Consider the following 13,632-nt stretch of genomic DNA (forward strand, 5'->3'; position numbering starts at 1 on the left):
TTTTCAACTCACTCGTCCTTTTCCTTCTCTCGTCTCCTCGCTCCCGGCTGTCTTCCCGCAGGCACAGGCGATCGCTTCAATCAGGAATGTCACCGTGACGTAGCTGTGGAGGAAGGGGTTCACAGCCAGTCAGTGCCAGGGCCTCAAACCCAATCAGAAGAGACCATTTCAATATCCTTAAATGACTTTCCTTTTAAAAAAATCATTCAAAACTGTTTACTCTTAACTGATCGTCTATGAAGGTTAAAATATATATTAAGAGAAAATAAAAAGCCATAGTAATCCATCCCATTTCTATTGAAGAAACATCGTGCTTCCTTCCATTTAAACAGGAACGCTACGCCAGTGGGAGTTGTATGTTCTCAGTATTGTTTATTGGAGCCTGTTATTCCTCATATGTCTCAAACAAAAAATAATACATTTTAAGCCATTACATTAAACAAACCCAATACCCCTGAATGGCCTTTTACTCAGGGCAGACACTGTTATCAGGATTGTTACCTCAGTGCTATTGAGGAGAGCAGAGTGACGGTGCTCACTAGCCACCCTCCGCTCGCGAAGGCCCTTGGCAGCGCAAGAATCCCGGTCCCAAACATAGTGTTAAATAAGTACGCCATGCCGACCTGCAAACAGTAATACAAGAGAGCAATCCGTTAACTCCTGTTCATAACAGCGCGATCCTCCCTCCAAGAACATGCAGAGCAACGCAATGAAGAAGAGAAGGGTTACAGGCAGCGGAGGAAGCACTGCCATCAAGGTCACCCGCCCACAGCAGTTTGATCCATTCCTGGTTTGACTGTGTGTTTAATCAGACACACCTGAGCTTGTTACCCATGCACACTGGGGATGAAACCTGGGACGGGTGAAACTGCTGTGCAATAGGAGTCTTATTTCCATTCCTGAAATGTGCTTTTAAAAAAAGCCCGCTTTTTAAATAATGCTTTCAAGTAGTTTGACAATAAGGAGCTTTTCTAGTTCAGACCCCACTGACTCCCCCTGAGCACATTCCCAACGGATTCTAGCAGGATCCAACAGAAGCATCTGGAATCCCTGAGACTGGGGTTGTGATGGAGCTTCTACCTTCCAGAGTGTATGTAGGGGCTGCAGCTGCAGAGCAGACTAACTTCCTCTGCTGGCAGGGCACCTGATTCTTCATGTTTCCAAGCAGAGTCCAGTGGGTGAGCGTCAAGAACTGCAGCTATCTGGCATATTATTATATAACAAGCCCCTAAAGGAAGTGCTATGGAGCCGTGAGGGAGGAAAGATGAATTATTGAAAGAGATGCAAATACTTTTTTATATTACATACAGTCTGTATCTGTGTGCTGTTTTGAAGCAGCAGGCGGGGGGGGGAGGGGGGGGGGTGTACAGCACTGTGTGGAAATGTATTTACCAGCAAAGAGGACAGGCAGAATAGAAAGCTTATCTAGAGGGTAGGAGTAAACAGATGATGCTAAATTCAGCAAAGCGTCGCTTGGGGCATTTTAAGACTCCATCAATATTGTACACATCCCTGCGCATTGCCCGTTTAACATTTCTTTTACGATAACAATTCAGCCTCACTTACTTAAACATATACCACCAGCCTAGTGCAGTCATTATCTTACACTTCAGCACAGTGGATGTCTTTAACCCTACCAACAGGACAACCCCAGTATGAACTCCTGAACTCTCCTAGTATATGTATTGTACTCAGTCTACACTGTATGTAGAGCCCTGAAGCTCATACCTCTGGAAGCACTGTTATCTCGCACGCCGGCATGCACGCTACTGGGGCGATTACCCTTGTAAAGTTTATCACAGTCATTTTGCACAGTAATTGCTATGCTTTGCATTTACCACAGGGAAAGCAGATAAGGGTGCCTCTGGCAGCCTGGCTAACCTTCAACCACAAAGACACCACAGCTTCAGAAGCAGAGCCTCAAGTGTGTCTGTCTGTCTTTCTTTCTTTCTTTCTTTCTTTCTTTCTTAATTGACTTAGTCCTTGAAGGGTAATTCAGTATGCAGGTACTTCAACAAGCTGCGCAGTCAGTAGTGTTTGCAATGCAGGTGCATTTTGTGAACCCGCTTTCACAGCAATCCCTCCCCTGCTATTCTCCTGGGCTGCGTGACCCTCGCGTTCTATAATGTGCTATTTTGTACTGTGATATTTTCTACTGTGATACTTTGTACTGTGATATTTTGTAACAATTATAAGTCGCTCTGGATAAGACTTTGCGAGGATTCCATAATATGTAATCAGTAAGGGGTCCGAGTGATACCGCACTCCAGTCGTTCTGCATTGATATATCTGCCCCAATAATCACACAATAGGACATCTGCTCCAAAGAAGAATATTGAACACATTCTTACCAGGAGGGAATACTGGCTGTCACTTTCCATCCTTCAGTCTTTGGTTTGTACCTGTACAAAAAAAAAAAAAAAAAAAAAAAAAAAACATCCACAGATTCTATCACACTGACATGCCACAGTGTGCCTATCCCAGCCCGTATCTGGTTGTAGCAGATCTTTGTATAGCATACATTTCTCCAGCAGAGGGTGCCATTGTGCTGTCTCTAACTGTACAGTACTGTGCTTTTCCTGTATGTGTATTCATGCTTTCTTCATTATAGTTCTTGCTGCGGTTCTATGTCTAATATCCAATTCACACACCTACATGATCACTGAACTGCTGTCAATGGCCAGTGCTAGAGGGCTGGGTTAAACAGAACACCAGTTTAGCTGGCCGTAACAGGACACTTAGACAAGTCAGACGATCGATTTTTCACACAACAGGGATGCAAATAAGACTCCCGTTTCATAGCAGTTTGATCCATTCTCCAGGTATTACTATGATTCTAATAAGACACACCTGAGCTTGTTACCTAAACACTGGGGCTACTCAAGGACATATTAAAGGACATCCATGCAGTCCTGCAAACTCAGTTTGATTGCCATGGGGAGGTTTCCTTCCACACCTCTCCTGTTTATAACCCCTGCTTGCTGATCCACTCTGAATCCACTGTAATCCCCACTTGTCTAACACAAGGCTAGATCTCTCCCCAGCCCCATTGGTGTGCTTGTTTTTTGTCCTCTCAATGTATCACTCAACCTTGGAGAGGCTTGTGTGAATGATGACAGATCACATTGCATTAAACACTGGGGCTGAGCACCCAGCATGAGTCCTGCAGGCTTGTGCACCTGTCTTCTGAATCTAGCCAGGGGCTCTGTTCCCTACTCCCATCTAATAATGAATGCCTCCAGGTCAGAATCCTAGCCCAGGGTGATACTGTACTGTGATCACCCCCCAGGTAATATTGCTTGCACCCCTATATAAACAAGCACATGTATTCACACATGCTGCTGAATACCCAGAAGAGAGAGAGAGAGCTATTTGACAAATAAGCCCAAACCTGATTGGGTTCTCCACCACCTAATTAACACTCCAATGTGTTCACTGAAAAGCATGACCCACTTCGTCCAAAGCATTTTAATCTGCTGTGTGGATTTTGTCCCGAGAGTGACATTCCTGGTTTGTTATGATTTTTCTTGGCCAAACTGTATCCCAAATGGGTGTTACAAAACAATATCTTGACAATCAAATACAATTCCCCATGCTTTCCCCATAGTTTACCATGGTTATATACTATACCTCTCTGGGCTCTACAATGCTTCTTTCATGACTCTTCACTATACTTTAACTATGGGCACGTTTTTCTCAAGAGCAATGCTGAAATTAAATAAGTGATCTGCGCTACATACCTGAGTTAGCTGCCTTCACATGCTGATCCGTCTTCAGCTGAAATGAGTGCCGTGGCTGCATCCTATTCTCTGAGCCCTCGTTTTAATGTAGTTTGCATTACATACTAATCAAACAAAGCAGGGTTGTGAAGATTAAAGTGATTGGAATAAAATGGATGCCTTTGTCACATATGTAACTGGGAGCTCAGTTATGCAAATACTGCAGATCTGTCCACAGCTTCAGCATACACAATGATTACCAGTATTAACACACTAGTCTATTGTCACTGAAAAGGAAATGTAATTCAAGTCATTTCTTCCTAGTTCAATAATGTTACAATCAGGCAAACTAACAACACTGGAAAGTTGATGAAAGCAAAAAGTTGTGTTTATTAACGGTTAGAACGTTCCTAAAACGTGTCCTATCTTTACAAAGGACTTGCACGGTAACGCTATACTGTACAATAACAATTTTAACAAGTCACATTTATTTAAAAAAAAACAACACATTTCTAAATGTTGCCAGATCAGTGAGTGAAACTGAACGTTTCCCAAAGGCTGCTTTATTAACACAAATCTTGAAAGCGTTTTAACAACTTGCAGTGCTTATCAAAAAAAAAAAACCTTCCCCGGTTGTGACAGTTCACGCACTGCCTGCATCAATGTTTCATTGGAAGTGTTGCAGATTTGCGTTCATGCCACAAGATGGCGCAAGAACCGCATTTTTTATTTATTGATTGATTTTTTATTAATATTGCAGTCTGGCAACGTTATTGACCAAAAATACACTGTTAAAAACTCAGTAATGGGAAAATTTACCAGAGTAGTTGTTTTTACTTGATTTCTTTGAGAATGTAACTATTTTGAGACATCCAGCCCTTGGTATAATAACGTTTTGCAAAACATTTTAATGAAAGTGCGTAACAGGTCGCCTCCAACATGTCTATTGCTGAATTTTCTTTTTAAGTATAAAAATATATAAACAGATCTGCTTTGCTGTTTAAGATTAGTCTCCCCTTCCATTTTTTCATATACAGGTAAATCCACCGCGATATTTTATTTAGAATTTGAATATTCCACTTTAACCAAGCAGGTAAGGGTTTGGAGGTTCAAATCTCTAATACTAGCACTGCAGCCCCATTGCTGACAGAGATGTGGCTTGCACAGCCACGTGTTTAATTGATTAAGGGTTAATTGTTTAATTGATCACCTGGCACTAATGTAATTAAGTACACTTGCCTGCAATTGGCAGGCATTTAAGCAGGTCAAAATGGTTGGTCCATGTCTATGTGGAGGCTAGGGCTGTAGAGAGACTGTGTAACGCTTATAAAAGCATGTGTCTGTTGCTGGTAAACACCTTAGCCATCCAGTTTATAATGAAATGACTTGCAAAGTTTAGTTTAGCACTCCTTAGGCTTTTGTTTGTTTATTTTGAATAAATATAGAGGTACCAACCTGTTTGCACAATACTTGTGGTCCAGTGTTCTTAAATACAAGACAGCGTGAACAGTGCCGAGATTAATGAAATGGCATTGCACACTGCAGGCACATCATTGCTTGGTACCTATTTTTTCCTCCCCACAGTACTTATAGCGGACTATTTGAGCTGCCAAGGCCTGGACCTTGTAACAGGTATTACTAAAGCATGTATCATTGGATATTTTTTACATAGATCAAGTGATCTTGATTTTAATATATTAGCAAGCAGGCAATTGTGACAATGAAAAAATGTATTGCACGTGACCTTCAGGTCATGTGTTCACACATGATATCCCTGTGGAGATGCTAAATTAGTTTGCTTTCTATTTTCAGCAGCAAGTCCTGCGTGTGCGAGTGCTGTGTTCAACCAGACACTGGGCTTGTAAACAGCAGCTCTGCCTCCAGCACTCTGGAGAAGTGGACTCATCAAGGAACTGCCATTTACATGATGAAGAGATGCAAGAGGGGACGCTTTCCAAAAACAACACACTTTACAACAAACTGGGGCTTTTATTAGAAACCGCTTGAAATCTCCTAGTGCCTGCAGGAATGGGCACGACTGATGCATTGCACTTGAACTGGTAGTGGCAAATTATAATTCCTGAACGTTCTCTTCAAAACAAATATCCAGGTAGACGTATATTAATCACACACTAAACTACACAGCAACTGTGTGCATGTTCTTCTGAAAATAGAGAAAACAAAACATAAAACAAAGCAAAATGTTCCACCTAGCAGTGAAATCTTGTATGTATTCCAAGCAGTATGGCTTCTGTTAGATATACAGACAGGACATGAGCTAGGGAAGCAGCCACAACTACTCCCAATGTAGATTTACATTTATACACACATTATATGATAAAAAGCCTTTTAAAAACTTAAATGAGACGCAGGACTTAATACTTGAAGGGCATAATAGTTTACTTTGCATATTATAAAACACAATTCTACTTTTTTTTTTTTTTTTTTTTTTTTTTTTAAATAAGATCAAAACAAACCCATACAGTATTTACATTGACAGAATACTACGCAGTGTGATCATTTTGTTTTTTTAATGCAACAGGATATATTTAAAGATACATTGTAAAATATATAATTGATGTAAACACCTGCTAGACAGGAGTTTGAAATCGCAATCTGCCCTCCTCTTCCCATGCAGGTCTGCACACTGGTTACCATGGTCAGAGCTCTGAAGCCACACTGCAAACAATACAAGCAGATATCGAACGAGACACATTGCAGGTGATGTATCAACACAAATAGTTTAGGCTACATTACACTGGCAAGGATTAGTGCTCCATTAAAAAAAAAAAAGTACACAATACAGGAGGTATAAACTGTGAAGGACTTCATTGGAATACCGAATCAAGAGCGGATTCATTGAACGTTTTAAAAAGTGTGGTGACCAAAAACCCACCGATTCAGGTAAACGCTTAAAAGGTGCTGAAGATAGATGCAAGCCTTTCTGAAAGCATGCAGGTGTGCGCGCTCAGGAAATCAACCCCACCCAAAATAAGCCTGTGCAACCCGTCTTCATTTTTACACCAGCTTTGAATACCATGCAACTGTTGTGAGCATTCACTTCGGATACAGGACAGGAAGCCCTTTTTGTGCTCCGGAGAGCCTTATTCGTCCTTTTGCATTGTTGTGCAAGATTTATTTTGCTGGGACCCGCACTGCCGGTTTTAAAGCACATTTGAAGCCACCCAAAGTTAAAAGCTTGGTTTCTTTAATGCAAGAATTATTATTATACACTTTGATACCAACTATTTTTTTTATACACAATATGTACCCCATGTTTCATACCAGCACCTAAATGTTAAGTATATTCATTAGATATTAAAAAACAGACTGCTGACAAAAGTTAAGGATTGTAAGATTACTTGAGTAGGAGTAAAGAATAAACATCTGATCATATTGTTACTCTGGAGCACTAAAAACACACATGTGAATCCAATAGATTATTGTATTGATTCTGCACTGTACAAAGTATTATTTGCATGACCATCATTGCACCTCTTCACAATTCCACACATTCACCAGAATCAGCAGCTGCTTCAGACCAACTCCAAGTCCAATATCCTTACAACTTACAAACTGGCACTGTAGAAGCCAGCTGTGTCAAAAGAACCGTCGTGCCAAGAAAGAAAAACAAACCAGTGGAAGGCTGCACATCCGACAATGCGCTATGTTGAAAAAAGGACTTTCAGCCATTACCTGGCAATACTGCTGAAGCAAACACTCAACACAGCAGATAAATGAATAAAGGCAATAAACACCTAACCAAAGTAATGTCAGGGTTAAACAGGATACAAGAAAGGTCACCTCAGCCTTAACTCTGCCTATGATCACCTTGCCAAGTACTAACCAAATAACTGAGATGTCCTTTGTCTTGAGTGGAAAACACAAAGCCATTACTACAAGAGAGGCATCTAATGCGATGGTAACTTTTCCTTTATGGCAATCACTATTGAATTCACTTGTTTAATGTGATTGGGGAGAGGTGGGGGGGGGGGGGGGGGGGGGAGGTTCTGATGGCCCTCTGTTTCCTTTCAAGAAAAAGTGTTGAGGGTGAAGTGGCTTTTAAGCAGCACGGTGCATTTTTTTTTTTTTTTTCTAATTAACGAATCGAGTTCAGATCATTCGATTGCGTTTATGAGTTGGGGAGTCTGTGATGACATCACACTGGGCTGAGGTCCGCTTCCTAGTGCCACCATTGTCTAAGTGGAGTGCCATTTCTTCTGATATGAAAGTGTTCAAGTCCACATCGTGAAGCCCGTTCCTCCTGCGGCTGGGGTTGGACGCCCCGCTGACATGGGTCGGGGACCCTGGAGTACTGGAGCGAACGCTGATGCTGGCCATTGCACCACTGAGACCTTAAAAAAAAAAAAAAAAAACACATTTAATATTCCGACTTGGCTGTACAGTGTTTTATTATTACCAATACAGTAGTAAACAAACTGTCTCCATACTTTAACCCTAGAGTGTGCTAAAAGGTTCATCACAATTGCAGTTCTCCAGTACATCTGTACAGGCACCAGCCTCCACCATCCCCTCAGGGTCAGGGAGATCTGGGCAGCCCCAGGAGGCTGGTTTCCAAGAACAACGAAAAGTCCAAGTCAATTACACACACAAACACAAAAAAAACTTGTGTCAAACAAAACAGTTCCTCTTGGTGGAATCAGACTTGTTTTTTCTCTCAACACAAATCAAAACAAAGGTCTTGAAAGCAGACCCAACCACCATGGACCCAAGTTACACAGGCAACCTCTGGGGCTCTAATAAATCAAGTGTTTAGACTTCTTAGAAGTAAATAATAAATAAATACAACACACCTCTCCAAAAACAAGCATGGTGCTGGGTTTACAGCTACATCAAGCTTTTTCTCCTCCTTTAACCACAGTACAATGCAGTGTTCATAAAGACAGACTCCATGCATTCCACACAGCAATTGTACCATGTGTGTATGACAGCCATGTGGTGCAGATATACCAGCTATACATTTGTAAAGCGGCTTTTTAACCAACAAAGTCCATAGAAAGCAGGTCTGGGACACAAATATTGTTTCTAAAGATAGCAAAAAAAGTAATAAATGGAAATCCCCTGCTCGTTCTATCCATGCAGTAACATCATCTCCACATCAGGAGTGCAATGGGGCTCTTCTACTCCAAAACAAACCGATAGCCAAAATAAGGGGTTTTTTTCACACCAATTTAAGATGGTTTTAGTTGTATGGTTTTACTTGCAGAGTGTAAAGGGTTGGAATTTACCATGCAAAGCTATGGCTTCTCGGAAGGGCTGTAAATCAGTCTCTACAGACGAGCTTGTTTCTGTTGAAGGTGATACTACAGTCAGTCTCGGAGGCGCTCTAGAAGTCCTGGGAGGAGGTGCTTTTCCACACAGGAAGCTGATCAAGTCCTCTCTGCGTATTGTTCTCCGGCGCTTTTTAACCCAAGCCAACACATCCTTATTGCGCCGCTGATAACCGATCTGAATTCCGAGGTCGTAGCTTCTGTGGTGTGCGTCCACGCTTTCTGAGAGCAAAAACACACAGAGTTAATAACCAATCATAGTTAATCTAGAACAAACAGAAAAGTTACATCCTGCAATGGGAGGGGGCGGAAAATAGTGTTTCAGTAAACTGCATATACAATGTTGTTCAATTTTCTTTTACTGGACTTCATAAATTGTCCCACACTGCATGTCTGACTTGAGATTTGGATTATTGGAGTAATATATATATATATATATATATATATATATATATATATATATATATATATATATATATATATATATATATATATATACATACATACACACACAGAAAACAGCTGTTCCCCTGCTTCAAGTTTGTTTCACTGCTTGTAGAACTCTGAAACAGGCTGTTAATGGAGAATGCAGCTGGAGTGAAACTGCTAGTCACAGGGAGCCTGGTGCTCTGAGGAAGCAATACATGAGTCATGCAACTCTTTGCAAAGGGGGATCCGTGACACCTCCATTTTAACTCAAACTGACCAAGGAACATGTCGCTATTTCAGTTATTCTAATTTCATGAAGTATCCACTCATATTTAACTTGTGATGAGCACAGTTAAGAGGAACTGAAACCAGCAGGAATGTGAATGTTGGAGTTTCCACTGTGATGGGCCCTTACGCAAACACCGACAGTCAACTACAGTGTGGCACATGTGAATAAAGTTACCATAAAACACAAACATGTCAAGTCTCCAGAGACTCGAATCAAAACGTACAGATACTTTCCTGTGTTTTGCACTAGTCCATTATCCTGCAGTTTAGACCGCTCCTCAAAACCCTGACCCTGCTCTCCAGTAGTACAGACCAGGGCCGATAATACACTGTACTGCGCTTGTGGTTGTAGGTGGAGACAGCTCGTCTTCCCGTCCAGGTTGCCATTACGCTGGCTTACACTGACTGCACCACAAGAACCAGCCTTTTCTACAACTTCATATACCGAGAACTCCTTCAATTAATCAACTAGACAAGATGATTGTGAAAAAAGGGTTATATTCTTATTAAAAAAAAAAAAAGCACACACAAAAAAGGGCAGCAGTGTGGAGTAGTGGTTAGGGCTCTGGACTCTTGACCGGAGGGTCGTGGGTTCAATCCCAGGTGGGGGACACTGCTGCTGTACCCTTGAGTAAGGTACTTTACCTAGATTGCTCCAGTAAAAACCCAACTGTATAATAAGACTGTCAACCCAATACATTTATGGGGAACAGTGTCCTTTGTAATTACGGGTTCATCACCTACATATACACTGCAAAAGCCATTCATTTATTTATTTATTTATTACAACTAGTTAAATATGACAAAGAATGTACCTTTGTAGAGATTAGTGACTGCCGTTGCTGCGTTCTGAAAAGGTACCCAGAGAGACAGTCCTCCTTGCTGCTGACACACGCGGTCTGGGGGGGTGAAAAGTTACAAGTGGGCAAGTTAATAAAAAAAAAAAAAAAAACAAGATTCACCAAGCAAGTCTTAACTCAACACAGCCATATTTGATATCGCCATTTTGTCTAAACTTGTCTCCATTCTTAATAAACGAAGGTTAAAAATTGCTAGTGTTTGGACATTTATACTTTAGAGTTGTTTTCATATTTGTTCTTGAAACAGTTTTTTTTTTTTGTTTGTTTGTTTTTTAAAACAGTATCCTATGTTGACAACTGTTCAATGTTTATCGTGGTCCTTCCCTTCGCCATTTTGATTTGCCCGAGATCTTGTGTGTTACTCGGGGGCATTTTAAAATAACAAGCACCGATGTCTTCACCGTTTTAAAAACTAACCGCGTGTTCATTTAAAAGAGAATTACTTCAAAAAAAATGATAGTTCCCAAATGGTAAAAGTATCAGATCTCGTCTAAGAGTCTTTGGCTACTTCGCCATTTTGTTTTGCCTCTTATTTTAGCAAACCATTAAAACAAAAATAATAATAAAAACTTCAGACTCGATTCACGGGTTCCCTTTATAAATCTTGTGACGCTATACGCGTTTACCACGACAAAATATCCCCGGCCAGGAAATACCGATTCAACACGAAAATATCCAAGTTATTGTTATCTCGAGAACTCCTCCCAGGACTTCGCCATTTTGTTCCTTTTCTCTTTCTAGATTACAAAATAAAAAAAAAAACTTCATATTACAAACGCGTACCTCGTACGCATCTCAACGGCATCAGCTAAACTATCGAAACTAAAATGCATCTCTAAACGCGGCCGCTTCGTTTGGTGTCACATTCATGGCAAACTATCCTTGCTACGGTTATTGTTTCCTTCGCCATTTTGTTTGCTGTCCTGTTTATATGAATAAGGTTTGGACCGATTTATACAAAAAACTTGATTAAATTCACCACCCCACCCCCGACAGACTCCCTGTGACAAATTATAATTAACAATTGTGTTTGTAATCAAAGCCAACGGCCTTCTCTCGTTTCATTTTGAGTTAAAGCGTTCAGCAGGTTGTGTTGTTATATATATAGTTATTCGTAATTTATACTTCATAATAATAATAATAATAACAGAACAGTAAGGTGTGGCGGTCCACCGTGCTTGGCAGACCTTTGTAAAGCTGTGCCACGGCGGTAGCGGAGTTTTGGAAGAGGTGCCACAGTTTCTGCTGCTGGCCGCCCTCGGCCTCTTCCTCGCTCGGCTCCTCCCGCTCGGCCTCAGCCAGGCACTGCCGCTCCCATTTCGAGAACCAGTGCTCGGGGCCGTGCTCTTGAATCTCCGACTCCCCCTCCTCCTTCTTCTTCTCCTCCATTACCGAGCTCGGCGGTCTTTTTTGGGTTTTTTTTTTTAAAAAAAAAAAAAAAAAAAAAAAAAGGAATACCCTTTTTTTTTTATTTTCTTGTGGGGAACGTGACTTGATGTAAAATAATCGACGAGCGCATTGATGTCTTTTGTTTGACACAACGACACGCACACATACTCGAGCACAGCGACCGACTTCCTCCGAGGACTCCAAACAAACTGAGCCAGTTACGCCACCGACCTGACGCTATAATGCGCACGCACCGCAGCCTGCTGGCTTTCACGTCCCCGCCCCCTGGCCCAAGAGAGACGTTTTTGATTGGTCGCGAGGGCCACTTTGCTCCGGCTTTTGAATTTCCATGCGAGATTCGATTGGCGGAGGGGGGAAGCATTTGTCAAAGAACGTCACAATGGAGAAGACGGAGGCAGTTTGGCAGACTCGGGAGGGCCGGCGCAGTGGAGCGGACTGCGCAGACTCGGGGTTGTTAGACTTTTGCCCCAGTGGAAAAAAAAAAAAAAAAAAAAAAAAAAAAGCGAGCGCGCTGACGTCAGATCGACAGCAGTCAGAGACCCCGCCCAACTGCAAACAGTCACGTGTATCCGTGCAGGTAACGCAAACACACCTGAGCCGGTGTGTCGTGTTGCTGTTCACATGTACAGACCGGAGAGGCGTCGCGTGTTTTTAAACCGTGCCTTTAACAGTCATTTTAACTAAAGCAGCCCGCGTTGCACAGTGCTTTTGTGAAGAAAATAAGGCATATATATATATATAGCAGAGTCATGGCAAATATCATACAGTTTAGTATTATTAGATACAGGAAGCGGTTGAGCGGAGGACATTTGCATGGCATGGACTTTCGGAAACATGTCATGATTTATTAAAAGTGAACATTTGATAATTAAGTAATATTATATTACGCCCGTTTCATTTGTATTGTTTATGGAACTGGAACACGTGCTTACTGGTTTATCTTCTTCTGTATTTGTTTGGTTTGTCAGACAGTGGATATCAATATTTCCAGCGGCTGGCTGTGATTTAGTAAAGCCCCGCTATGAACCATGCTTTCATTGGTCAGGCTTGGATTTCAGTCCCAAACTAATGATGAAATGTTATTGCGCACGTGTTCATTCGAATTCGGTTTCGTGGTAGTAAGGTAACGAATGAATGAATACTGTGTATTCTTTGTTTTTATGTATGTGGCCCTTGCATCTTTTTGACTGTGAGATTCTCTTTCAGATATCTGCCGTAACCCATATTGATCTCTGACATCAAACTCTTATTTTTCATTTCTTTACTTTTACAGTTAAATATTATGGACGTGCAAAGGCATTTAAATCCTTACACTCCCCTTCTCCACCACCAGAGGGAGTGGTGTCTCACGAAAGGGAATGGCGCTGCCTGCTGAGCCCGGTATTGGCAGAGGTTAGGGAGAATGCTGCGATGAAAGAATTCATTTCATTTCATTCATGTGTTGTCATCAGCAGCGACAATCACAGACAAATGCAAAATGATCAATATTAAACATACAGATTCCAAATCCCTAACCTTACATGTAATCCAAGTTTGCAGCGTTGTACCATCAGCCGTTTCCAGTGTAACAGATTGAGGCTGCTCAGTCTCCCAGTGAGGAGGAGGGCGGGCTGGGGCGGGTACAGTGCCTCTCCT

General features: G+C 41.6%; 2 protein-coding genes across 3 annotated transcripts in view; both read right to left on the reverse strand.

Annotated features, from left to right (window-relative positions):
- The window catches only part of LOC117973765 (transmembrane protein 104-like), a 14,585-nt gene extending 10,798 nt beyond the window's left edge, over nt 1-3,787 (reverse strand). The window contains exons 1-4 of the mRNA XM_034927002.2: nt 3,741-3,787; nt 2,352-2,402; nt 502-623; nt 13-103 (exon numbers count right to left, since the gene is read on the reverse strand). Coding sequence (XP_034782893.2) covers nt 13-103; nt 502-623; nt 2,352-2,381 — 243 coding nt within the window. The 5' untranslated portion in view covers nt 2,382-2,402; nt 3,741-3,787. The remainder of the gene's footprint in view (nt 1-12; nt 104-501; nt 624-2,351; nt 2,403-3,740) is intronic.
- A 2,446-nt stretch (nt 3,788-6,233) lies between these two features.
- Nucleotides 6,234-12,284, reverse strand: LOC117973812 (HUWE1-associated protein modifying stress responses-like). Of its 2 annotated transcripts, XM_034927078.2 has the most exons (5): nt 11,775-12,284; nt 10,543-10,626; nt 8,969-9,232; nt 8,171-8,287; nt 7,962-8,074 (listed from the first exon to the last, which is right to left on the reverse strand). In XM_034927078.2, exons 1-4 carry the CDS (start codon nt 11,974-11,976, stop codon nt 8,178-8,180), a joined length of 660 nt encoding a protein of 219 aa, XP_034782969.1. In that variant the 5' UTR covers nt 11,977-12,284; the 3' UTR covers nt 7,962-8,074; nt 8,171-8,177. The 2 variants fall into 2 exon arrangements, with proteins under 2 accessions (XP_034782968.1, XP_034782969.1); XM_034927077.2 differs by lacking the exon at nt 8,171-8,287 and having other exon boundaries at nt 6,234-8,074; nt 11,775-12,280.
- Between the last annotated feature and the right edge of the window lie 1,348 nt (nt 12,285-13,632).

The sequence above is a fragment of the Acipenser ruthenus genome, chromosome 22, assembly GCF_902713425.1.
Source record: "Acipenser ruthenus chromosome 22, fAciRut3.2 maternal haplotype, whole genome shotgun sequence".
Classification (NCBI taxonomy): Eukaryota; Metazoa; Chordata; class Actinopteri; order Acipenseriformes; family Acipenseridae; genus Acipenser; species Acipenser ruthenus.